The sequence below is a fragment of the Neofelis nebulosa genome, chromosome 15 (assembly GCF_028018385.1).
Source record: "Neofelis nebulosa isolate mNeoNeb1 chromosome 15, mNeoNeb1.pri, whole genome shotgun sequence".
Classification (NCBI taxonomy): Eukaryota; Metazoa; Chordata; class Mammalia; order Carnivora; family Felidae; genus Neofelis; species Neofelis nebulosa.
In genome coordinates, this window is record NC_080796.1 from 37174245 (window position 1) to 37202011 (window position 27767).

The 27767-nt window shown below is 35.6% G+C and overlaps 2 protein-coding genes and 1 pseudogene across 2 annotated transcripts in view; 2 read left to right on the forward strand and 1 right to left on the reverse strand.

The window, feature by feature from the left end:
* Window positions 1-27767, forward strand: part of ANGEL2 (angel homolog 2) — a 254102-nt gene that overhangs the window by 195257 nt on the left and 31078 nt on the right. The window lies entirely within an intron of this gene.
* The window catches only part of NSL1 (NSL1 component of MIS12 kinetochore complex), a 34554-nt gene that overhangs the window by 1186 nt on the left and 5601 nt on the right, over window positions 1-27767 (forward strand). The window contains exons 2-4 of the mRNA XM_058700861.1: window positions 2585-2660; window positions 6365-6495; window positions 8069-8123. Of these exons, the coding sequence (XP_058556844.1) occupies window positions 2585-2660; window positions 6365-6495; window positions 8069-8123 (262 nt within the window). The remainder of the gene's footprint in view (window positions 1-2584; window positions 2661-6364; window positions 6496-8068; window positions 8124-27767) is intronic.
* Window positions 7496-7591, reverse strand: LOC131496657 (U6 spliceosomal RNA; annotated as a pseudogene).

Below are 27767 nucleotides of genomic sequence, written 5' to 3' on the forward strand. Positions count from 1 at the left end.
TAAATGGAAGAAGGAAGGAACAGTGCCTGGGTAGTGATTCTGTGTTCCAGTTTTGTGTAGAGTAATTCTGCTACTACCTTCTTGCAAGCAAGGGAACAATAATAGAGACATACCTCAGGACCTTTTTAGTAGTTTTTGGGGAAAGACTGTTTCATTGCATAATGATCTTAGAATTTGTCCCTTTCTAGGAAGTGCTAATGTACTTAGAACATTTACTTTACAGAAAAAAAGGAGCTTGGCTTAACCTATCATACCTTATTTAACGGATGATTAAGTGAATTAGAAGATAAAGATTTGAAGACTTAAACTACCAAGGAATTTGTTGTGTTTTATATTAAGAGCAGGTAAAAGGCAGAGGCTTAAGTATGCTGACATATCTCTTTAGCTAAAACCACATAATGTAGTAATGGAAATTCGAAAAAAAAATTGGATTGGGGCAACCAGGTAGCTGTCAGTCAAGCTTCTGACACTTGATTTCTGCTCCTGTCACAATTTCAGGGCTTGCAAGTTCGAACACTGCACCAGGCCCTGTGCTGACAATGCAGACCCTGCTTGGGATTCTCTTTCTCCCTCTCTCTGTCCCTCCCTTGCTTACACTCTCTCTCTCAAATAAACTTAAAAAAAGATTAGATTGATATGATTTTGCAGTGAAATGTATTACAGTTTGTGTTCTGAGATAATCTTTGAATGACCATGTATAAAGTAAGGATTTTAATTTATAAAGTCTTTAAAGTGTATTTAACCCATAATTATCAGTCATTATTTGATTTATGCTTATTTTTACTCATACAAAATGTGTAAAATACATTCTCATAGTAACAAACAGCATAAAACAAAAGTCTGAATTCCTCTCCCCTATCCCTCTTCCTTCCTGGAAGTAACTTACTATTATGGAAGGCCTGGAGGGTGTAATCCTTGTATACTGCCCCCCACCCCCACTTTTTTTGTTAATATTTGTTTACTTTTGAGAGAGGGAGAGAGAGAATCCCAGCAGGCTGCACACTTTGGGCACAGAGCTCTTTGGGGTCTGGATCTCACAATGGTGGAATCATGATCTGGCCCCAAATCAGGAGGCAGACGCTTAACTGACTGAGCCACCCAGGCACCCCGTCTGTACCTTTTTATGGTTTTACATCTCTCTCTCTCTCTTTGTTGTTTTAGTTTTTTGTTTTTTACGTTAATAGTGTCATGCTAATGTAATAGGTTAGCTTTTTTTTTTTCTATCAAATATGTCTTTATTATTTGGCAATGGTTTTTAGAGATATACTTCATTCTTTTTAAGTGTTGCATGATATGGATATAGTATATTTAACCATTTTCCAAATTGTGATTTAGATTTTATTTTCCCCTCAATGTTTCACAATTTCAAATAGTGCTTTAATAAATATTTCTAATGCATTTTTTATGTTTTTTGGGAATAGTTCTTTAGGATACTTTGCTAGAAGTGAAATTGTTAGGTAATAGGGAGTGTGCATTTAAAATTTTAATGGTACTATCAAATTCCTTTAGTCCTTTATTTTTTAATGTACACGTTTTTAACCTTACAAAAAACAGACTAGTACAGTGGACACCCTTGTATCCATCACCAAATTTAACAGTTACCAAAATCTTGTTCCACTTCCTATTTTATTTATTTATTTTTTAAGTAGTTTCCACACCCAAAGTGGGGCTGGAACACAACCCTGAGATCAGGAGTCACATGCTCTATAGTCACATGAGCCAGCCAGGTGCCCCATTACACTTCCTATTTTATTTTACTTTTTATTATTAAAAAAAAATTGTTTTTTAAGTTTATTTATTTATTTTGAGAGGGGAATATCAGCAGGGGCTGAGAGAGAATCCAAGCAGGCTCTGCACGGTCATCAAGGAGCCCGATGGGCTCAAACTCACAAACTGCAAGATCATGACCTGAGTGGAAATCAAGAGTCAACTGACTGAGCCACCCAGGTGCCCCTACACTTCCTATTTTATTTTATTTTTGTATATTTGTTTTTAAATGTTTATTTATTTTGAGAGAAAGAGAGAGCATGTGTGCAAGCATGAGAGGGATAGGGAAAGAGGGGGACAGAGGACCCAAAGCAGGCTGTGTGCTGACAGCAGAGAGCCTGACATGGGGCTCTAACTCACCAATTGTGAGATCTTGACCCTAGTCAAAGTCAGATGCTCAACCAACTGGCCACCCAGGTGCCTCTACACTTCCTAATTTAAAGCAAACTCCAGATCTCATGCCATTTCATCTCTGTATATCTCAGTGTACATCTCTAAAAAATAGAGTCCTTTATGAAGTAGAAATTAATTTCACTATCTTTTAAGCATTTCTTCCCTGTTGTTAACACCAACGCTCATTTAGCAGCATATGTAGGTAGTGCTTATACCTTTGAGATTCAACTGACTCTAAATCAGAGTTAAAATGTAGAAAGAATCAATGACTGATGGAATAGTACTTAATTGAAAAGAATATACTAATAAGCTAATCTACTTTTCTTGATATTATTTACAAATCTGAAATTCTTATTTTGAAAAATGTTTTAATTCAATATTTAAAGTTATTTTTAGTGACTTGAGTATTGTGAATTTATTTCAGACCTTTGAATCAGCTGTGCAAGAGAATGTCAGCATTAATGGGCAAGCATGGCAGGAAGCTTCAGATAGTTTTATGGGTATGTGTATTAACTTCTTCCTTGTGTCATTTCTGAGTTATTTTTGTAGCTAACTTTATTTCAGATGCTAATTTTAATCCCCATTTTCAGTGTCCCATTTAAAAAATTTCCTTCACGAGGGGGATGGGGGAAGGAAATGAATCTAAAAGACTATGGAAGCCATAAATCTGAAGCAAACAATACAGTAGGTACCTTGATTCTATATATATGCTATCTGGCATTCTCAACAAGAATCTGATTAATCTTTGAAAGTACCCTTGTTAGTAGTTTACTGGAAAATACTGTACGACTATCTCCAGACAAAAAAAAAAAAAACAACAAACAGGCCCAGAGAATTTCTGTGATTAAGACCTTATAAATCAAGTTGTAGTTTTACAGGCGATCCTTAGAGTAGATAGTGAAGTACCCTTAGAAGTATGAAGTTAAATTACAAGAGTACCATGTAAAGTATGAGGTAAATATATGGAGAAACCTCCTTAAAGACAGATTATTTTCTTCAAAGAAGATTTGATTGTACTAACGATTTTGACGTATCTGAAGAAATCAAAGTTTTAATAGCAAGTGCTCAGTGTAGGAAGGACAAAATTAGTAGAAAAGGAATGATCTATGTGGGAAGAGAGGCAGAATTTTCCAACAATGTCTGAGAGAAGGACTACCCTGACAAGAGGGTCAGAGTGTCTTGTCTTTCCCCATAGTGATGTTAGAGATGCTGACCAGCATAACTTGGTATCACTGCTTGATATCACTTGATCCAGTTATACTCTTGAGCTGATTGCAAGCCCATCAAGTAACCTCTGTGGTTATAATTTTTCTTCTCAACGTTAAGATAATACTTTGCCCAGAAAATTTCATGTCTAATCCTTGGGATTATTATAGTTATCTCTTCAGAGTCACCGATGTTCACTTTCTGGTTTATGTGTTAAAATGGTAAAAGCAGTAACATTAGATTTCTCAAATATCAGAGTGATTGCCAGTTAGTAGGGGAGAGGAGGTGTATCACAATCACCTAAGAGAATTTTCAAACTACACAGCCTTTACTGTATCTTTATCTGACTCTTGTTCTGTGAAGTCACTCTGGAATTGCTTTATTGTTTGCTCCAGGCTGCCTTTAGCAATATGATTCATCAATTTATAGATTAAGATATGAATTTTCTAATAAATTGGCAGCCTAACTGGAGTATGGTTATTCTTTGTTCCTTTTCCTCCTTATAACCGTGAGGGGAAATAGTTGAGAATACTACAATTTTACCTTCTTTCATGGGCACTTGATAACACCAGGCATTATACCAAATTCTAGGTCGTAGATGAGAATACCTGGTCCTTACCATTTAGGAATTCATTGTTAATGGAAGGAAATGGACGAAGAATTACTATACTGTTTGGGAAGGGGGAGAAGACCTAACAGAGTGGATTGTTATTAAATTAAATGCATTTAATAAATGACAGCATGCTGGATGAAAAGGAGGAAGGACATTTGAAGCAAAGAAAACAGCATACGCAAAGGCACAAAGGAGTGATATGTTTGGAAAATACCAAAAATGAATTGGGGAAACTAATGGCAGATGTGGCCAGATAGATGAATTTGGGCCATATCACAAAGAGCCCTGAGAGTTTGCTGAGAAATTTGCATTTTATCCTGTAGGAAATGGAAAACCAGTGGAGATTTTTAAAGTAGAATTTACATGAAAAGCTTTGTGTTTTAGAAAGCTCCCTGCCCGCTGTGTAGGGGTTGGATTGGAGAAGAGAGAAATTCAAGGCAGGCTGATCTTAGGGAAGTTATTACAGTAGTACAGTAAAAGATGGTGAAGACTTGCCCTAAGTAGGAAAGGAGAGAAAAGGTTTCAAGGGATATTCAGCAGATAGAATTAAAAGGATTTGTATCTGATCTAATACACAGAAGCAGTAAGTAAATTTCACAAAGGAGAGGGGTTTTTTGTCTGTTTTGTTCGCGGGGATCATTTTAGAAATGAGTGGAGAAATGAAAGAATGAATGAATATACAAGTGAAATCAACCTTCTCGTTTCCTCTGTAACTACCCTGAAAGGACTTGATTTTAGGTTTGACCAGGTACATTTAAGAATTAAAGTGTAAGTTCCTTGAGAGCAGGGGCTGTATTTATTTTTCTTATCACTATATTTCCAACACTTAGCTTGGCACATAGTAGGTACCTAGTAAATACTTGTTACATTGGGTGACAAAATCCTCCCTCCTCAAATTGTTTATACATTTCAGTTTTGTAGCTTTATCATTAGGTGGCGCTGAGAAACAACTTTCCTCCTACATACCAGATTTAGCTGGGGGACTTTTTTTTAACTGTGAAATAGTACATTATTATTTCAGGCTAATGATTGAACTTTTTAAGTGGATAAATTAAAATTTAGGGAGGGCTGCCCACTTAAGTGAGTATTCAAAGTAAGCAATGGCTGATTTTCTCATAATACTCTCAAAAGAAGTAATTTAGTTGGACTTAATGAGTATTTGTTACATGAATGAGAGATACCTGATATAGGTCATTAATCTTTACCCAGTATGTATATATATGCTGATATATATCAACAATGTTTGGAAATGTTTCCAAGAATATGTATATTACTGTTTCAGACTTCTTAAGGAAGTTTCTACTCAATAAAACAGATACATTTCCAGCATAGACTTTGATACAGCAGAACACATGTGCTGTGAGGCCAGTTAAGCCAATGGCCTAGCTCTTTAGTATTTTTAACTACTTATTCTTTAAGATGATTTTCAAAATAAGGTTGATGTACCATCTGCATTCATTTCATCCGGGGTGTCTAATTTGGGGGCTCCATTTCAGAGGCCTTTGTTGAATCAAAATTTCTGTACTTCTGACAGGGTCCCCATGTGATTTTTCATTCTGCTGAAGTTTGAGAGTCACTATTTTAAAACAGGAAAGCAATGGATAACATAGTTTTAGCTAAATCAAAGAAATTCTGAAGTCACTTTGTCTCTTACTTTTTCTTACTATTTATCCAGTTGTGTCTATTTCAGATTTACCAACTCTATGCTACTGTCACAGCTTTGGTGCAGCACACAATAAACTCAAAACATGTCAGGAACTGTGACATTAAATGCCCTTTACAGTCTAGTTCTTTTGTAATTATATCATCCTTCTTTCCTTATGCTTTATCCTGCAGCCATTTAGAACTTTTAGAACAGTTTCCCCAAAACTCTTATGATCTTGCAAATATAGTTTCCTCTGACTAAAATGCTTCTCTCTGTATTTTTTCCTACGTTTTTTTTAATCTAATGGATTTACATTTAGATTTCAAGGCTCAGCTCAAATGTTACTTTCTGTTTAAAGTCTTAAATTCCCCAAGCAGAGTTAGTGTTCCATTGTTCTGTGTCTGAATAGCATTTTGTTCATACCTCTGTTGAATTTATCAAGTTGTTTTGTAGTTTCCTGTTTCTTCCAGTGAACTGTGATCCCTTAGAGAGCAGGGATCATGTTATAATCATCTTTGTATTTTTCTGATTTAGGCCTAGCTTCCCATAGGTGCTCAGTAATTGATTTTTCAATGAGTAAATGAATTAATCACCAAAGTGGGGGCATACATTAACTTACCATATTTGTTTTTCTTAATTATTTTTTGTTTTCTAAATTTAGCTTATCTGTATTACATTACTATATAGAATATAAGCAATGTATTTTAAGAAAATTTTTAATATTTTTTCTCTTGAAATAGATTCTGATATCAAAGTACTTGAAGATCAGTTTGATGAAATTATAGTAGATATAGCCACAAAACGTAAGCAGTATCCCAGAAAGATCCTTGAATGTGTCATCAAAACCATAAAAGCAAAACAAGAAATTCTGGTAAGATGATTTATCTTTGAGAGAGTAAATTTTGTGTCATGTCTATTTTACTATAATAAAAAAATTAAAGTATAAGATCTATGTGGCATAAATGACATTTTGTTTTCTTTGCCTTTTCTTCCTCAATTACTACTGTTTGTCTCTTGCAAGATTTTTTCCTATTCTAAGTCATACTAGATTTTAAACACAGCTGGTTTTAAAATAGAATTTGAAGATGAAAGACTGACAATGACATTACAATTCTGAGACCAAGAAGGCAAAATAAATTTATCTTTTAAGCCTTTTCTTTCTGTGTGTCATTTGTGTTTGCATATTATTTGTGTATGTTTATATATTTTGGAAGACCCTTTAGTTAAACTGATGATGAAGGTTGAGCACCTGTTCATAACACCGAAATTTGCTTTATGAATTGTGTGTAATTTGTTTTGCTCCAAAAGTCATGATGGGATGAGGGTAGGTTTGCTGGGCATGCCATTGCCTCTGGAGTGAGAAATACGTGTTGCTTTAGATTATGTTATACTGTTTGTCATTAATTTTTGAAATTAGCATACTTTCACGTATAAATCTTCTTGTTGCTTTTTTTGTCAGGAATTGTTTTAGACAGTAAAGATGGTTACTTTACCTAAAACTTTTAGTCATTATTCCATGAGAAAAAATATAAGCAGAATTTTTCATTTATTTTCTGCCATAACAGTTCTCAAAGAAATACCCTACTCCATTCCCCCCCACTGCCTTTTAGTGTTTCCTAGGGAAAACATTCAAAATGTATTTACTTTCTCTCTCCCTACTACTACCCTCTTCTTTCCTGGAAAGAAACCTAGTAATCAGTATTGCATAAAAGAGAGAAAGTTAGCAGGCCTGGGTGAAATGGAAGTTTAAAAACTGATGAAAAATGGATGGATGGGGTAAGGATACTAAAGACAGCTCTTTTAGAAAACATTTTTGTCTCCTGCTGGCTTTGGACAGGACTAAGGCGGAACATTTTCCTTTTTCTTTTTGCTGAATTGTGGATCCTGTTCCGTGTCATCCTTGTGCAAGGGCCGTGCTAGTTTTCTGTACTGTTCCAGTTTTAGTACATGTGCTGCCGAAGCCAGCAGGTGGGTCCTGTTTCTGTACTTCCGCTCTTAGTAGTCCCAGCGTATCAAAAGGTGTGTAGGCTTTAGTGTGCTGACATGGTAGCGTGAAACAGAGTTGCTGTGGACATAGGAGCTCTGAGTCCCAGACGCCTTAAAAGGAACTTTTGAAAAACAGTCTGTCCGTAATTTGGAGACTACCTTGTCCTTTAAATTCAAAATCCAGTCTCCGTGCCTTTAATTTGCTTGTTCGCTTTTCTTCAGTGTTTTTAATGGTGCTATTTCTTAGTGTACGCAGTAGGTGGCACTACTGTAAAAGACTTAGTTTGTAATTCAGACTCACTTTGAACTTTTCGCCTCTCCAGCACATTTCAGCATCTCTCCCCGCCTCCAAAAAAAAGGATTCTACTGACTAATAGTATATGTGCTTACATTAGCTGAAGGAAATGTTTATATGAAGGATTAAATGATTAAATCTGTTTAATTTATATTGTGTTTAGAAGCAGTACCACCCTGTTGTACATCCATTGGACCTAAAATATGACCCTGATCCAGGTGAGTCAGTGTTCATTTGTGGTACAAGTGAAGCATCGCTTGTAATTTTTATGAGTCCCTGATACTCTTTTAAAGGTGTCAGCGTGAAGGGTATCTTCCCTTTGATGCTCTCACTACCAGTCATTTGTGTTTAGCTCTTCACCTAAGATTATGAGAACTTGCTCCAAACATACTGACTCAGGATCTCCAGGAGTATCTGAATTTGTGTCTGAATTTGTATAAAGCTCTCCCTTGACCTAGACTATTATAAAACCTTTTCAATCTCTAACTTCTATTGTAATACCCTCCCATTTCTAGCTGCTACTGTACTATCCATTCTTTGAATTACAGCTAAAGTTATACTATTAAAGTTTCGTAGTGTCACTTCCCACGGTGATAACCATCATTGGTTTCTCATCATTTACAAAATAAAATCCAATAAAAATCTAATGTTGAACTTAAGAGATATGCATACTTGATATACCTTTGAACTCAACTCTGTTTCCATTTAGATGCATCCTTTAAAACACAGAGAAATAAAATTGATACAAATTTATGTAAATTTAGCAATAGAATTTGCATTGCTAAACATGTGGATCTATATATTTTTTTAAATGCTCTATTCTTACATTTAAAAATTTGAAAAGATTTTCCTAAGAGACCTTTTGGTATTTTCCTTTGGCACTCAGAAGTACCATTTCTGAACTATTAGAAAAACAGTTAAGACCTTGATTTATTTGTATGGGCAATTTATACTTACGGCTTTGAGTAGTTAATCTTTGTCAAATTGTGCACTACTTTCTAACATATCCCCTACCGCTCCTAAACCTCCTAAAGCCAATGAGATAAACCAAGAAGGGGATGTACAAGTGTAAAGATACTCTGAAGTTTGTTAAAATCACAGCATTCACTGTGTTTGACAAATAAAAATTAACCTGGGACCTAATGCTTAATTGTCATGCTCACTAAAAAGGGGAAGTTGCCAAAATGCAGTGGTTGACATATGCTTGTTTTGAACAACATAAAAATAATAATTGATACTCGTGGTATCACAATTACCCAAGTATTACTTTTTTTTTTTTTTAATGTAAACTCTGTGCTTAACATGGGGCTCAAACTTAGGACCCCAAGATCAGGAGTCACATGTTCTACTGACTGAGCCCCCCAAGTATTACTTTTTAGATATAGTTAATTTTCCTCTAAAGAAATTTCTAACCTTTTATCTTAAGAGGGAAAACAAATTTACTTAAATGATCTTTTGAAGGTCTATGTGATTTTATTCCTACCATTCCAGTTATGTAGTAATAGTGGAAAATATCCTCTGTATCATATGATTCTGACTTCCGAATTAAGCAGAGGAATAATTAGAATCTGTGTTTTGGATAAATTTTGAGATTTTGTCATTCTACATTTTCATAATGTTTATAAACTTAGAATAGCATAAGTTCTTTAAGCATAGCAGAATTAACTTACAGTTTTATTAACTGTATATTTTGGGGCAAGTCCCTTGATTTCTTTAACCTCAGTTTCTTTATGGTGAGTTCTGCATTTGGAGCCTGATGCTTTAGGTGTTAATCCCAGCTCTGTCACTAAATATTATAGCATTGTTCTGCCTGTATTATAGCATTGTTCTGCCTACTTATTGAGGTTGTATTACCAATCACAAGAGATGAGGAGTTCTATAATATAGAACTAAAATACATAAGTACAAGTTTGTAAAGAAATACAATATAATAATAACCTTATTATAAATCCCATCATTTATAGTGGCATACCTTATGATACTGTGTAGCTTATAATACATCAAACTGGTAAAATCATGCAAAATTAATTAAAATGGCTTAGCAGGAAAATAGAAAGCATAAATTTGTATAGAACCTAAAAGTCTGAATAAGCTTCATGGGAAAACTTTTATGGGAACTTCTTGAAAGTTTTTTTCTTTTTGTTAGAGTATTAAATGATACTAAATTTATTTGAAAGCTGACTTTTTTTTTAAAGTTTATTTATTTTGAGAGAGAGAATGTGAGTAGGGGAAGGGCAGAGAAAGGGAGAGAAGGGGAAAATCCCAAGCAGACTCTGTACTGTCAGTACAGAGCCTGATGCAGGGCTCAGACTCACAAACTAAGAGATACGACTTGAGCCAAACTTGACAGTCGGACCCTTAACTGACTGAGCCACCCAAATACCCTGGGAAGAGTTGATTTTTTAAAAATTCTTGAAATATTTCGAACATACAGAAAATATGGAGTATAACATAACGAACATCTTTGTTGCTACCACCCATATTTAAGGGCTGTTCACATTTTTGCCAAATTTGTTTCAGACCTTTTTAGAAACTAAAAGCTATGGATATAGTTGAAATGTTCTCTTTACTCCCTCATCATCCTATCCTGCCTTCCTCTTACTTTAAAAGTAATCACTATCTTCATGCTGAGTGGCTCTTTCCTATCTGTATTTTTATGCTTTTACTTTATGGATGTGTAACCATAAATAATATGTGGCATTTGTTTTTAAATTTTTATATAAATTATATCATACTGATCATATTCTGTAACTTTTCCCCTCTTGACATTGTACATATTCTTGCCCATATTTTGCTAATAATTGTTACTGTAAAGCCTTCTATATGTGTGTATATATATATGTATATGTATATATATTATATGTATATGTATATTTGTATATCTGATATATACATATATACACATATACACATATTTAAATTTTTTTTTTGACAATTTGATAGGCATTCAATAGTAAAGGTTGAGTATACTTTCTTATGTTTCCTACAGTTTCTTCTGTGAGTTGCCTCTATATTCTTTGCCCATTTTTCTGTTGAGTTGTTTGAGCTTTTCTTATTCACTTCTAAGAGTCATACATACAGACACATGTCCATACACATGTACACATATTCTGGATTGTTTGGTTATAAACACTGTAAATACTTGCTCTCAATTTTTGGCTTGTCTTTCAACTTTATTTATAATGACCTTATATGTAAATTTTAATGTAATCAGATTTACCAGGTTTTTCCCCTTATAATTTGTTCTTTGAGTGTCTTTAAGAAATCCTCTACCCAAGTGACATAAAGGTCCTTTGATATTTATTGTTTCGCTTATCAAGTTTAGGTCTTGTATCCATCTGAATTTTTTTTTTTAGGAAGGAATTTAATTCTGATAGCCAGTTGTCCCAGCATCATTTATTGAATAATAGTTCCCCCCACCCCATCTTTTCTCCACTGCTTTGTAATGTCACACTCTAATATGCTAAGTTTCCATATATTTGGGGTTCTTTTCTGGACCCTTTTTTTTTTTTTTAGAGAGAGAGTGTGTGTGCAAGCAGGGGAGGGGCAGAGAGAGAGAGAGAGAGAGAGAGAGAGAGAGAGAGAGAGGGAGAGAGAGAGAATCCCAAGCAGACTCCATGCTCAGTTCACAGAACCCAACATGGGGCTCAAACTCACGAACTGTGAGATCATGACCTGAACTGAAATCAAGAGTTGATAACTGGTAACATTTTGGGATTACATATTATAATTGAATATTGCTAATGTTTAAGAACACCATTGATTTTTATTGTTGAACTCTTATTAGTTCTAATGGTTTATCTAGTTCCAATTAGATTTTTTAAAATGTAGATAATCGTACCATTTGCAAGCAATGATGAGTTTTGTCTTTTTCCTGCACATCTTTTTTTGTCTTATTACATTGATTAGAATCTCCAGTATAATGGTGACTAGTAGCAGTGATAGTGGTCATAATATTTTAAAATTATGAATCAGTGTATAATTTTATTGAATACTTTTTTGCCCCAACTGAGATCATATATTTGTTAACTAACTTTATTGCAGGATAATTTACATATAATAAAGTACATCAATTTTATGCATACAGTTTGAGTTTTGACAAATATATACAACTATGTAACTATTACCACAATTCAGATCTAGAACATTTTCTGCCACTCATAAAGTTCCCTTGTGCCCTTAGAGCGTATGCTTTTTGTCTCTAACTCTGTTAATATGGTAAATAAACATTGACAGATTTTTCTGTTGGTTATCTTTGCATTTATAGGGAAAACCCCATTTAGTAATATATTTTTTCTTTCATACACTGTGGAATTAAGTTTGCATATACTTTATACTTACACTTTGTTTAATATATTTACCTCTAGTATATTTGCATCTGTAGTCACACACACAAAATGAATATGTGCTGTTTAAAACATGCTATTCTGGGGCACCTGGGTGGCTCAGTCCATTAAACATCTGGCTCTGGATTTTGATTCAGGTTATGATCTCACGGTTGGTGAGTTCGAGCCCTGAGTTGGGTTCTGGGTTCTGCAGTGTGGAGTCTGCTTGGGATACTCTCTCTCTCACTTTCTATCTCTCTGACCCTCTCCCAGCCATGCCCTCACATCCTCTCTCTCTCTCAAAAATAAGTAAATTAACTTAAAAACAAAACATGCTATCCTTTTCTAATGTTGTCATCAAGGTTACACTGCCCTCATGAAACAGTTTGTAAACATAGAGGTTATTTGCTCTTTGAAAAGTTGATAAGATTCATCTATAAAACTGTGAGCCTAGTGGGTGGTTGGGTGCTGTTTGACTTAGCCATTGGCTAGGTATTCTAACCATTAATATACTTAATGATTATTTATTTCTTCAGTTTTTTTTCTTGAATTGATTTTGGTAATACTTGTTTGGAAAATATTTTGGTAGTATTTGTTTCATCCATGTGCTTAGTCTGTTGGTGTGAAATTGTATATACTAGCTGCTTCTATTTGAAAAATCTCCTCTGCGTATGATTATTTTCTTTCTTAACATTGATTATGCTTTCTCTTTTTTCGTAATATCTTGCTTTAGGTTTTGTTTGTTTTTACAGTCTTTTCAAAAGTCACCTTTTAGTCTGTCTTTTTTTTTTTTTTTTTTTTTTTTTTAAGTTTTCTGGTTCCTTGAATTCTGATCTTATCTTTAGTATGGTCTTCCTGCTTTCTTGAGTTTTCTCTGTAATTTATAGCTTCTTGAGTTGAACACTTTGTTTGAGAGTTATTTTTCAATAAATACATTGAAGGCTGCTAAGTCCTGCTTTAGCCATATTTCCAAGTCTTGACATGTCTAGCTCTGAGTACTTTTTAGTTTGCAAATATAGGTGTTTTCTTTGACTACTTTCTCTCTCTCTCTCTCTCTCTCTCTCTCTCTCTCTCTCTCTCTCTCTGTCTCTTTTGCCTTCTATCATGTTGGTAGAATTTTCTTTATTCTTTTTTTTTCTGGTTTGGAAGCTATATGCTGTGTTTCTTTTCTTTTAGTGTTACCTATAAAATTTTAGCACACTAGAATTCTAAAATTATCTAACATAGTGTGGAGTTCTTCATTATTTCAAGTCCCCTTCTGTACAAGACAAGGACCATATTACACTTTACCCACTGAATAAGCACACCTCTTCCTCAATGTTTTTCTTTGTGTCTAGAATGTTAGTTTTTCTTTTATTAAAAAACAGTTTACTCATTACTACTTTTCTGCACTCAAGGATTAAATTTATCAACAAAATTTTCCAAATTCTGTGATTACTATTTCTTGAATCTCATGACCTTCCTTCTAGGTTCACTATCCTTGCTGATGTGCTTCTTTAGGTATTTAAGTAAAAGTCTGAGGGTGGTAGACTCTCTTAGTTTTGTGGGGTTTTTTTAATGTTTATTTTTCAGAGAGAGGGAGAGCGTGCACATGCAGAGAAGGGGCAGAGAGGGGAACAGAGGATCCAAAGCAGGCTCTGTGCTGACAGTAGTGAACCCAATGCGGGGCTGAGCCGATGTTGGACCCTTAACCAACTGAGCCACCCACGCATCCTGACTCTCTTAGTTTTTACTTCATCCTAGCTCTTGAATTGTATTGTACTTACTTTCATTTACCATAGGGAATATATTACATCCTTATCTTTGGCACTCATGTTTTGGATGGCTTTATTGAGATATAATTTATATATTACACATTTACACATTTATTTATTTATTTATTTATTTAATTTTTTAAAAAGATTTTATTTTTTTTCTTCAAGTTTTTATTTAAGTTCCAGTCAGTTAACATACAGTATATTATTAGTTTCATGTATAGAGTTTAGTGATTCATCACTTACACCCATTATTTTATTTTTAAGTAAGCTCTACACCCAGTGTGGGGCTCAAACTTAGCAGCCCCAAAATCAAGTCTCATGCTTGATGGACTGAGGCAACCAGGTACCCCTCAATTTACATTTAAAGTGTACAGCTTGATGGCTTTAAGAGTTATACAACCAGGGTGCCTGGGTGGCTCAGTCAGTGAAGTGTCCGACTTCAGCTCAGGTCATGATCTCAGTCCATGAGTTTGAGCCCTGCGTCGGGCTCTGTGCTGACAGCTCAGAGCCTGGAGCCTGCTTCAGATTCTGTGTCTCCCTCTCTCTCTGCCCCTCCCCTGCTCATGCTCTGTCTCTCTCTGTCTCAAAAATAAATAAAAACATTAAAAAAAAATTATACAACCATCACCAAAATCAATTTTTTTAAATTTTATTTTTAATTTTTTTAAATTTACAACCAAATTAGTTAGCATATAGTGTGACAATGATTTCAGGAGTAGATTCCTTGAAGCCCCTTAACCCATTTAGCCCACCCCCCCCCCACAACCCCTCCAGTAACCCTCAGTTTGTTCTCCATATTTATGAGTCTCTTCTGTTTTGTCCCCCTCCCTGTTTTTATATTATTTTTGTTTCCCTTCCCTTATGTTCATCTGTTTTGTCTCTGAAAGTCCTCATGTGAGTGAAGTCATATGATTTTTGTTTTTCTCTGACTAATTTCACTTAGCATGATACCCTGCAGTTTCATCCACGTAGTTGCAAATGGCAAGATTTCATTCTTTGGTTGCTGAGTAATATTCCATTGTATATATATACCACATCTTCTTTATCCATTCATCCATCAATGGACATTTGGGTTCTTTTCATACTTTGCCTATTTTTGATAGTGCTGCTGTAAACATTGGGGTGCATGTATCCCTTCAAAACAGCACATCTGTATCCCTTGGATAAATGCCTAGTAGTGCAATTGCTGGGTCATAGCGTAGTTCTATTTTTAGTTTTTTGAGGAACCTCCATACTGTTTTCCAGAGTGACTGCACCAGCTTGCATTCCCACCAAAATCAATTTTTAAACATTTTTATCACTTCAGAAAGAAATCCCTAGCCATTCTCTCCATCTCTCATCTCTTTCCCCTGGCCCTAGGTAGTCACCAATCTCTTCCTGTCTCTATAGATTTGACTGTTTTGGACATTTCATATAAATGGAATCATGCAATATGTAGTCCTTTAAGAATGGCTTCTTTCCATTAATATAGTGTTTTCAAAGTCCATCCATGTTGTAGCATGTATCACTACTTCATTTCTTTTTATTGTCAAATAATATTCCCTTTCATGTATATAATTTTTATTTATACATTCATCAGTGTAGGGATTTTTTAAAAAGTTTATTTATTTTGAGAGAGAGGAGGTGGGGTGGGGAGAGAGAAAGGGAGAGAATCACAAGCAGGTTCTGCACTAAGCTTGGTGCAGGGCTTGAACTCACAAACCATGAGATCACGACCTAAGCCAAGGTCAAGAGTCAGACACTTAACTGACTGAGCCACCCAGGCATCCCAAGACTCTTTTTTTTTTTTTTTTTTTTTAATAAGCTCCATGCCCAATGTGGGGCTTGACTCATGGCATCAAGGGTTGCATGCTCTACTGACTGAGCCAGCCAGGCACCCCCAGTATAGAGACATGTCTCTAGTTTTTTTGTTTGTTTGTTTGTTTTTGGCTATTGTGAATAATGCTGCTACGAACATCTGTGTACAAGTTTTGTGTGTATATATACTGTCTTGAGTGTATATAACTAAGAATGGGGTTGCCGATAACTCTGTTTAGCTTTTTAAGGAACTGCTGAGCTATTTTCCAAGGCAGCTGTACCATTCACATTTCTGCCAGGAGCATATGAGAGTTCCACTTTTTCTGCATTCTCACCAAATCTTCTTATGTTTGTCTTTTTGTTTATAACCTTCCTAATAGGTAGAAAGTGATATCTCACTATGATTTTGATACACATTTCTCTGATGATTTTTAATGATGAGCATCTTTTCATGTGCTTTTTGGCCATTTTTTTTTAATCTCCATTGGAGAAATGTCTATTTAAATCCTTTGACCATTTTTAAATTGTGTTATTTATCTTTTTATTGTTGAGTTGTAATTGTTCTTTAATATTCTGGAAACTAGTCCATTATCAGATACATGATTTGCAAATACTTTCTCCTATTCTTTGGGTTGTCTTTCACTTTTTTGATGGTATTATTTGCAGTACAAAAGTTTTAAATTTTGGTAAGTCAAATTTATTTTCTTTCTTTTGGTTGCTTACACTTTTGATGTCATATCTCAGAAACCATGGCCTAATATATGGTCGTGAAGATTTATACTTGTGCATTCTTCTAAGAGTTTTATAGTTTTATCTCTTACATTTAAGTCTTTGATCCATTTTGGGTTAATTTTTGTATATGGTGTGAGATGGGAGTCCAACTTCATTCTTTTGTATATGTACGTATAACTGTTTTCAGCACCATTTGTTGAAAAGGCTATTTTTTCACCTAATTGAATGGTATTGGCAACTTTGTTGGAAGTCAGTTAACTGTAATGTGCAAGTTTATTTCTGGATTTACAATTCTGTTTCCTTGATCTCTATATCCTTAGGCTGTTTGATTATTAAAGTTTTAATAAAGTTTTGCAGTTAAGTTTTGAAATCAGAGTGTACTTTGATTCTTTTGTTCTTTTTCTCCTTTGTTCTTTTTCAAGATTGTTTGCCTCTCCTGGGTCCCTTCAATTTCCATATGAATTTTAGAATCAGTTTGTCAATTTCTGCAAAGAAGCCAGCTGGCGTTGGCATAGGGATTGTGTTGAAATTGTAGGTTAATCTGGGTGTAAGGCTATCTTAGTATTAAGTTTTCCAATCCACGAACAAAAAAATGTCTTTCCATTTATTTAGGTCTTCTTTGATTTTTTTCAACAAAGTTTTCTAGTTTTTAGCACTTCTTTTGTTGCATTTATTCCCAAGTATTTTATCCTTTTGATGCTAATGTAGTTGGAATTTAAAAAATTTTTATTTTCACTTTGTTCATTGCTTTTATAAAAGAGCGGAATTGATTTTTATTTATTGATCTTGTATATTGCAACATTGTGGAACTCATTTATTCTATTATTTTTTTAGTGGATTCTTTAGAATTTTCTATGTAAAATATTATATCATCTGCAAATAGTGATAGTTTTATTTCTCCTTTTCCAATTTGGGTGCCTGACATTCATTGTTGATGAGAAATCTCCTGAGACTCTAAATGCCATTCTTTTAAAGATGGTCTGTTTTTTCTTTCCTGACTTTTTAGATTTTCTCTGTATTCTTAATGCTCTGCAAGTTTACCACAATGTGTCTAGATGTTTATTTTTATTTATCTAGTGTATTGTTTGGTGTGTATTTTTTCTTATTTTTTTAACATTGAAAATGACTTTATTGCTTTTTCTTGATTATTTTAAAATACATTCACATTCTAAAAATGTTAAAAGATAAGAAACACATTATATGAACATACATGATTATTGCTTGACTCCCATACCTTCAGTCCACCTGCAGATTTTTCTGCCCATACCTTGAGAACATATTACAAATTCAGCCACTTTCCACCAAATCCATTACTACCTCTCTTACCCATATTCTCTCAGCAGGATTACTTCAATAGTCTCCTCGCTGGTTTCCTTCCTTTTATTCCAGTTTTCCACACAGCATCCCAAGGATTCTTTTTAAAGCATAATCAGGTCATGTCACCCCCTGCTTATCACTCTGTAGTGACTCCCCATCCTGCTTCTGTGGTCTATAATATCCTCTCTGACCTGGGCCATGGCTGATTCTCTGATTTCATCTCTGACTTTGGTCTCTTCTCACTGCCACCTTTCCTTATTGTGCTGCAGCCACACTAGCATTCTTGCTGTTTCCCCAAGGATGTGCCACACACTGGCCCTGTGTCTTTCGCACTGGTTCCTATCTGGCTGTTCCCTGGTTCCTATCTGAAACCACCTACCTGACTCACCTCAGTCAGCTCTCCGTTCAAGGCGTTACTTCATCAGAGAGGTCTTTCCTGACAACCTATGTCACATCCCCTTCTGACCCCCTTGCTCATACTCTGTCCCCTTAACCTGCTTTTGTTTTTTCACCACTTAACTATAATTTCTGTTTATTTTATTGTCTTCATCTCTCCCCCCACTGTTTTATAAACCCCCTGTGAACCGAGACTTTGTTTTGTCTACTACTATATCCCTAGCTAGCTCTCTACAATCATTATCTGACATTTTACGCTCAAGAAGTATTTGTGAAATAAATATATAATATTATGTATGTGTATGTATATATATACACATATATGTGTTTGGTATATATGTATGTATATATATGTGTATGTACATATACACATATATATGTGTGTATATATGTATATACATACATAAAATTATGTATACATGTATATATATCATGTCATACACTTAAAAAAAAATAAGGATAGCATTCTGTTTTTTACTTTTTGTTTTTGGCCTCCTCTCAGATATACACTGTTAACTTGGTGCGAATTCTTTTATCCATTTTTCTCTACTCATATAATCATACAGGAGTATATATGCACTGGACATTTGGGGCATTATATATTTTACAGAAAATTGATTCGTGTATTCAAATTATGTGCAATTTACTCTTTTTTTTTTTTTTTTAATTTTTTTTTTTCCAACGCTTTTTATTTATTTTTGGGACAGAGAGAGACAGAGCATGACCGGGGGAGGGGCAGAGAGAGAGGGAGACACAGAATCGGAAACAGGCTCCAGGCTCCGAGCCATCAGCCCAGAGCCCGACGTGGGGCTCGAACTCACGGACCGCGAGATCGTGACCTGGCTGAAGTCGGACGCTTAACCGACTGCGCCACCCAGGCGCCCCGCAATTTACTCTTTTAAGTATATGGTGGAAGTCTTCCAATTCAACTGCCATAAATCTTTGTTAGTATTTTAAATTATATTTTTGTAATTAGTTTTTGTGCTAATTAGTTTTATAATTAGTGAAAGTAAGTTTAATATGAAATTTAAAATAATAGTGTATATATAGTAGTAAATGAAAGTCCTTCCAAGTCTGCCTGATCCCACACACCTTCAAATAAACAACTACTTTAACAATTTGATATGTCTGATTTTAGATGTTTATCAGTTTATTTGTTTTTTGTTTGTTTTTGGGGGGGGGGGTTTGAGAGAGAGAAAGTATATACCTGTGTGAAGTGTGTGAGCCGGGCAGGGGCAGAAGGAGAGGGAGAGTGAGAATCTTAAGCAGGCTCCACACCCAGTGTAGAGCCGGACGTGGGGCTTGATCTTATAACCATGAGACCATGACCTGAGCTGAAATGAAGAGTCAGATGCTTAACCAACTGAGCCATCCAGGTCCCCCATTAGATCTTTATCAGTGTATTTGTATATGGGCAGACAGGCACAGGGAGGTTTGAGTTATTATTTATTTATTTTTAATTTTTTTTTACATTTATTTATTTTTGAGAGACAGAGACAGAGCACAAGTAGGGGAGGGGCAGAGAGAGAAGGAGACACAGAATCCAAAGCAGGCTCCAGGCTCTGAGCTGTCAGCACAGAACCTTACACGGGGCTCGAACTCACAAACGTGAGATCATGATCTGAGCCAAAGTCGGACGCTTAACGGACTGAGCCACCCAGGTACCCTGAATTATTATTATTATTTTTTTTTATTTAAAAAAAAAAATTTTTTTTTTTTTAACATTTATTTATTTTTGAGACAGAGAGAGACAGAGCATGAACGGGGGAGGGTCAGAGAGAGGGAGACACAGAATCTGAAACAGGCTTCAGGCTCTGAGCTGTCAGCACAGAGCCCGACGCGGGGCTCGAACTCACGGACCGCGAGATCATGACCTGAGCCGAAGTCGGCCGCCCAACCGACTGAGCCACCCAGGCGCCCCCCGAGTTATTTTTTTTATGTAAGTATTATGTAATACATTCTATGACTTTTTTTTCACTCAACAGTAATAAATAGTTCAACTCTATTTTATTCATAATTTCTTTGTACACACACACATAATTTTATTTAAATATATATATTTGAGGGGGGGTGGGATTTTTTGTTTTGTTTGCTTCCTCTTTCCTCCCATCTTCCACTCACAGTTCCAAGTATATTTTTAATCAGAAGACTCCTATCTTCTAGAAAATCTTTAACCTAATCTTTGAACTTTGCTTCTTTATCATTTCTTCTATTTTTGTATTATTCTCATTTTTATTTGATAATTTATTTTTCTGCTGTCATGTCTATTATGATTTCCTTTAGCTATGAGAGGATCCTAAACTTTTAAAATTGTTTTCAGATTGCTCTATTTTTATGCCCTCTGCAGTAAATTTCTCACCTTCAAGTTATATTGGCTGTCATTCATGGTTGTGATTTTTTCATGTATTTTGGAATTTTGATTTGCAAACACTCTTTCATTAAGATTATTTATGTGCTTATTTTCATATTGTCACTGCTTCCCCGCCCCCACCCCCAACCCCCCTTCCTGTCTGGTAGTTGTGTGGTTGCCTTTCATCTGCTCCTGAACAGTCTCAGGCAAGAGCCGATCTTGCATTGGCAGCATGGGGCCCCTGTTCCAGTGTACTTTAGGAGATACTGAATCTAGTCACTAAGTCAGCAGGCAGCTTGGTCCAGGCCCAGGCTTTGAAATATTATCTGCCTCCCATCACTTCTAATGTATGCCTCAGCTCCTGACTGTGGTTAATGGCAGGTCTTTTTCAGGGTAGGAAAACTCAGTATCTCAACGTGTGGTTTCATACTGCAAAGTTGACTCTTCCCATTTCCTGCTCCTCTGGAGCACTTTGGGCCCCTTTTATGTTACAGGAAGCAAATTCCTAGTTACCTACTGCCTGCCTACTGTCTGCCTACTGATGGGTCTGCAACTTTGGCCTGACTTACAGCTTTTTCTCTTCTACTTCTTTTGGTTCATAGAAATGTTTGTTTTGTATATGCTTTGGGATATGTCTTTTTAATTTTCTGTATTTATCCCATGATATTTTGGACAAAGCTGGGGAGTTTTGTGAATTTCCAAGAACAACTTGACCAGAAGTCTACTCTTAAAAACACAGAGCTTTCATTCCTCTGCTGAAAATTCTAAAATCTTCCAATTAAAAAAATATATGGGGGTGCCTGGGTGGTTCAATTGGGTAAGCGTCCAACTTTGGCTCAGGTCATGATCTTAATGTTCATATGGGTTCAAGCCTCACGTCAGGCTGGACAGCTTGGAACCTGGAGCCTACTTCAGATTCTGTCTCCATCACTCTGCCCTCCCTTGCTCACACTCTGTCTCTCTCTCAAAAATAAAATAAAATATAAAAAAAAATTTTTTAAATCAAATATGTGTACATATATGTACATATATAAAATACATTTCAAACTTCTTAACATTCCCTTATGTGATCTGGCCCCCACTTTCCTTTTTGCTGTAGACCTATGGTCCACCTTTCAGTTCTTTGAAAGTGCCTCACTTTCACACATGCTTTTTCTTGGTGCTTCTAAAGGTGGCATCTTCTTTTCTTTTCTTACGCTTTTAAATGGTACCTCCTCAGAGAGATCTTTCCTAACCACCCTAATGACAATAGCCTTTTCCCAGTACTCCATCATAATACTTGTTTATTTCTTTAATAGCACTTGTTTACATTTGTGAATTTTCTTGTTTATGGTCTCACAAAAGTGAAAGTTCCATGAGCTTTTTTACTTTGTGTTTGCATTCTACGTGGCCAGTGTATAGCACCATGCTCAATAAATACTAAGCGACTGTTATTCATCCATGTATTCATATATTTATTGAAGGTCTACCATATGCCAGAACTGTTTTCACTGTGGAGGAGATAATGGTGAGCAACACAAGCAAGGTCCCTGCTCTATGGAGCTTATGTTCAAGTGGGAGAAGAAAAGTACAAATAAATATAAAAGTAAACAAGTAATCAGTGAGAGGGTGATGTGTTTACGTTGAGAAACACTTTCTGAGGAAGTAACAAGAAGGAATTTGTCTTATGACAATCAAGAGGAAGAGCTTTTCAATCAGGGAAGAGCTAGAACAAGGTTCCTAAGTCAAGACTGATCTTGAGTATTTATGGAATAAAAGACCACTATGGCTAGAGTGGGGGGAATAGAGAGGAAGAACATTACAGGAGAATGTTAGAGACTTGGCCCAGGCCAGCAAACACAGGCTAGGAGTGTGAAAATATATGGTACCTTAAGAGAGAGACATCTCTTCAGTACTAAAGATGCTGGTGAGGAGCAGGTGGGAGTGGATACAGAGGAATATGTGTCTGCTACCCAGAAGGTGTGTTCAACAGTTTTGTTCAAGTTGTAGCAAAGGGTTATCTTCTAGAACGTCATAAATCACTGCTAGTTTTTTGTTTCGTTTTCACCAGGGGTGCTACTTTTCAATTCATGGTTCTCATTCATGCCTTTGGTTATCCCTTTAGAAAGGGATATCCTTTGGTATGCATGCTTGCTCATTTGTGCACATAAAATGCATTGAAAATAGAAAGGAAGACCTCAGTTAATGCTTTTTTGCTGGATGTCTGAATTTGTGCAGGCTTTTAGATGTTCATGTTTCCCAGTTTAGTCAGTGCAGTGACCTGAAAGCAAAACTAGGTTGATTACCCAATCTTTCATTTCCACTTTTTCATTTCCCTATGTTTTAGAAGGCAAGTGACTAGGGAAGGCAATGTCCTCAAGGGTGCCTAACTTCCACATTTTTAAGAGCAAACTTTTTTTTTTAATATCCTTGCAGCAATCCTCTGATTAGTTGTCTACCTATGAGTTTTCGTTTGTCAGTTATAACCTTTTGTGATCCTATTAGTAAAACTAATAATTCCTTCTATATCGTCTTTTTTTTTTTTTTTTAAGTTCTTTGATGTTAATTGAAAAGACTGCCTTCTTCCCCCTGTCCTTCACTAAACATATAGTGATGACAAGGAGCTATTTTAAGTTTCTCTATAGTAGACTTGATACTTGCAGTTCTTTTGCTGACCCTACAAGTAGAAGACTTAGAGATAGTTCCTCTTCTTCCCTAATAATTCCGGCTTGCTTAAGCCACTGCCAGAATATTTACAGGTAGTAACCCGCTTTCAAATGGTTATGTTTCAGAAGTTCTTATTTAATCTGAGCTTTGGAATTTGAAATACATTTTCCCCCTGAAAAAATCCGCAAGTGGTATTTTTATAAATGGGTAAGTTTCTAGGCTACCCTTTAAAGACCATTTTTTTCCTGCAATGTAGCTGAAATACTACACATTAATGTTGAAAGATATTAGGAAAATCACATTTCAGATGTACATTAGTTCCACTACAGATGTTTAAATAGGATTTGGGGGGAACGGTTTGGATCCCTAAACACCTTTGCAGTGAGAGGGAAGTGGTGTCACAAAGATGTTCCCATGAAAGCTATGGAGAGAAGGCCATTGGGAATGCTTCTAGAGGAAGCCCATCCCCAGTCTCCTACATGGCAGGTGCCAGCTCTCTGCATGTGATATATTCTTAAGTCAGATGTTTGTGTAACAGGGGTACATACATGCTCTTACTAGTGAGAAGTGAAAAATTGATTTAAAAATCTTGAGTGAGGGAGTGAAAGTTTTATATATTTTGAAATTTTCTAAGCAGATATTAATGTTGGAAAATGCTATTTTGATGCGTTTATAGGCAACATATTCACATATGTTAGTGATCATTTTTAATGGTGTGTTTGTTTTCTCCCCTCTTATAGTGCTTTTTAAAATCTTTGTGTGCTTGGTTTTTTTCCTAAAATTGATGTTCCTTAATTTTCAGTGAAAGGAATTTAATTCACTTAAAAAAAAAAAAGAAGGTACTATAATGTTAATAGTTAAAGCAGAGTTAACTCTAGAATTGTTCTATTTTTAGTTTTTACCAGACATAATTTATTTTTATTTCAAGAGATTTTTAATATGTTAGAACTAATTTTTGACCATTTGTTATATTCTTATGAGTATAGTATAATTCCAGACAAAATGGTTATTTTGGAAAGTTACATATAGAACATAAAAGAGCATGTGCTTTGAATTCTAGGAAATGTGAGTTCTAATTCTATTCTAGATCATTTCTCAGTTCTCACAGCTCTGTTTTCTCATCTATAAAAGGAGGCTGATGAAACCTGCTTGCCTCACAGGGTTACTAATGGTAATACACAAGATTGATTGTTAATGGATGCCACCCCACACTGCTACAGGAATGGGCTGTTGGGATTAAGTAGACAGTTACTATGCCATTGGGTTTCTCTTCTCTGTGCTCCTATTTCCTTTTCATAGCCAAGTTTCTCAAAGAATAATCTACAGTCATCAGCTTCACTTTTAATCTCTCACTTTTGTCAAGAAATCAGTAATATTTAGTATTTATATTGTTATGACTATGTAAGTGTTCTTCAGTATGAGTCAGGTAATCATTACTATGAGTATATTTCTTTCTTGAACAGCTTCCCATCCTCCTTCAGAATGATAATGGCTTTATTTTTCTGTTTGGTTTGTTTGCTGTTGTGTCTATCACTAATTCTTTCCCAAACACTTCACTAGAACTATAAAATTCCTCTCAATGTGGTAAACACTTTAGGTTATCCATCAAATCCATTTTAAAACCTTTTCCTTTTTCTTGGAGATATTCCTCTGGGAGGCTTTTGTCTTCCTATTCTAAGCAGGACTCGTTGCTCTCTAGGCCTGCTGCAAAACTTTTGTCCCATTTGTCCCTTTCTCATCATCCTAGGAATTTCCTGTACTTCTGTTTTGAATCCTGTTTCCTGGTTCCTGTGTTTTCTTCTTTCTTGATTTATTCCCTTGTTTTGGTGTAGCACATCCTCTACCATCCACCTCCTATTCCCACTTACCCCAGCCATCCAGCACCAGGTCCTTTTTTAAGGCAACTCTTAGAGCACCTCTGAAACTTCTACTCTCCTTTCAGTTTTCCTGTTGGATTGACCTCACCCCTCTTTTGCCTCCACAGCGCACTCTTATCATAGTCTTGTTCCATCATACGTACTGAGCACCTGCTCTACATATCAGGCATTGTGTTCAACACTTAGGGAGTCCAAGGTTAAGAGAATGATGTTCCCAAGGAAGTTCTAAAAATTAAGTTAGAACACTGGTTCTCACTGGTGGCGGTACTGCCCCCTAGAGGCAGTTTTGAAAAGTGGGGGAAGTTTTTGGTTACCACAGTAATGGGGAGGGCACAGCTGGCATTCTATAGTCAGGAGCCAGGAATACTAAATGTCTTATATGTCCAGCACAACTTCAGATTATTCCACCAGAAATTCATGTGTGAAAATCTGTTTATAATTATCCAAGTCTCTGACCTAACTCAATTTTACACTTAAACTACCCTTGGCGACTTTTACATTGTCATTGCTTGTGCTACAGATGGAGAACAGCTATTGTGTCCATCAGTGTAGGCTTATAGACAGTTTTTTTCAAAGAGGCACATGTTTATACGAAAATTAGGAATCCCTTGGGTAATAGATTATTTTGTAAATCATGCAGTAACAATGAAGAATAATATTAATTACCATATCCTATAAATAAAAGTAAGATGAGTTTCAAGAGTAAATGTAAAATAATACTCTGTTCATTATTGTGTGTGTGTGTGTGTGTGTGTGTGTGTGTATGTTGAGGTATAACATACAGTGCACAGCTTGATGAATCTATATACACACATACACATAAACACATGTAGCTGCCTCCTCAATCTAGATATACTGAGTGTCTGTATAGTTAGGAAACATGGGACAAACTTTTTTTTTTTAGAAAGAGAGAGAGAGAGACAGAGAGAGAGAGAGAGAGAGAGAGAGAGAGAATCTTAAGCAGGCTTTACGCTTAGCACAGAGCCCAACATGGGGCTCAATCCAATGACCCTAGGATCGTGACCTGAGCTGAAATCAAAAGTGGGACGTTCAACCAGCTGAGACACCCAGGTGCCCCAGGAAAAACTTATTTTTAAACAGTATGTTACTTATATTTTCAAATAAGGTGTCCATTATGTTTTCATGTATACAATAAGCACAATTGAAAGTGGCCAAAAAGTCTAAAAACAAGGAAAATAGTCTATTTATTGTAGTTTTCACGTATTAACAATTGGACCCATTGTCTTAAATTTAGAAGTATTTTACCTGAAAAGGTAATTTGAGTTTAAAGAAAAAGATAGTATATTATCTGAAACTAATACATACTTATTCTGCTTCCTGACTTTATGGGCAGTCTGTACTATGTAACACTTCCAGTACCCAAAAAAGTTTTCTTATCTTCCTTTCTGGTCAGTAATCCCTAGCCATGAGAGGTAACCACTATTCTGACTTACATCATTACATCATCGTATTTCTTCAGATACTCTTTCTCTGTTTGTTAACATGTGCAGTAAAGGAAAGCAGAACTAAAAAGAAACAAACAGATCTTTGCAGCCAAAGCCATGTTTTATCAGTTAACAACTTTCATACTCCCTTTTTTCCAAAGACAATTACTTAGGAGCATTTCCAAAATTTTTAATTGAAAAAGTTTCTGGTACAGTATGTAGTTATTACAAAAGCAACAAAGCTGATGGAAAATATGTAATAGAAGACTTGAGACTGCTTTTAAATAGGACTAGAACCAAATGTTACTAAATTAATGGAAACATACAAAAGTAGAAATCTCATTTTTTTTTAATTAGAGGTTTTAAAATATTTATTTATTTTGAGAGAGAGAGAGCACCAATGAGGAAGGGGCAGAGAGAGGGAGACACAGAATCTGAATCAGGCTCCAGGCTCTGAGCTTTCAGCACAGAACCCAATGCGAGGCCCGAACCCAAGAACCGGGGACCATGACCTGAGCTGAAGTCACAAACTTAACTGACTGAGTCACCCAGGTGCCCCTCATTGTTTTAATAGAAATGATTTTCAAATACTTGCTATTATAGGGGCGCCTGGATTGCTCAATCAGTTTAGCGTCTGACTTCAGCTCTGGTCATGACCTGATAGTTCGTGGGTTTGAGCCCTACATTGGGCTCTTTGCTGATAGCTCAGAGTCTGAAGGCTGCTTTGGATTCTGTGTCTCCCTTTGTCTCTGCCCCTCTCCCGCTCACGCTTTGTCTTTCTCTCTCTCAAAATAGAATAAACATTAAAAATTATTTTTTAAATACTTGCTATTATTGCCACACTAAATATTAAAAACTATATTTTTGTATAATGATAAATTATGTGACTATTAAAAATTTTAATATGAAAAACCTATTTAAAATTCCGATTATATTTTTGGATTGCTCCTGTTTATTCTTACTCAGAATGTATCCATAAAGAGCAACCACGTATCTGCTCTATAGTTTCTCATATTCTTGTTTTGGCCCAGTCTATCCTGTGTTCCTCACCTTTTGACAGTATGATCACTGAAGTCTTTTTAAGTAAATGTATATACTGAATGTAGTCTGAGTTATGGTGGAATTTCTAAGTAGGATTTAATTCCCTTATACCTTACCATGTTATAATATGGTGAATTATTTTGACATGACACTTTCAATAAGGCCATCTCATTTGTAGT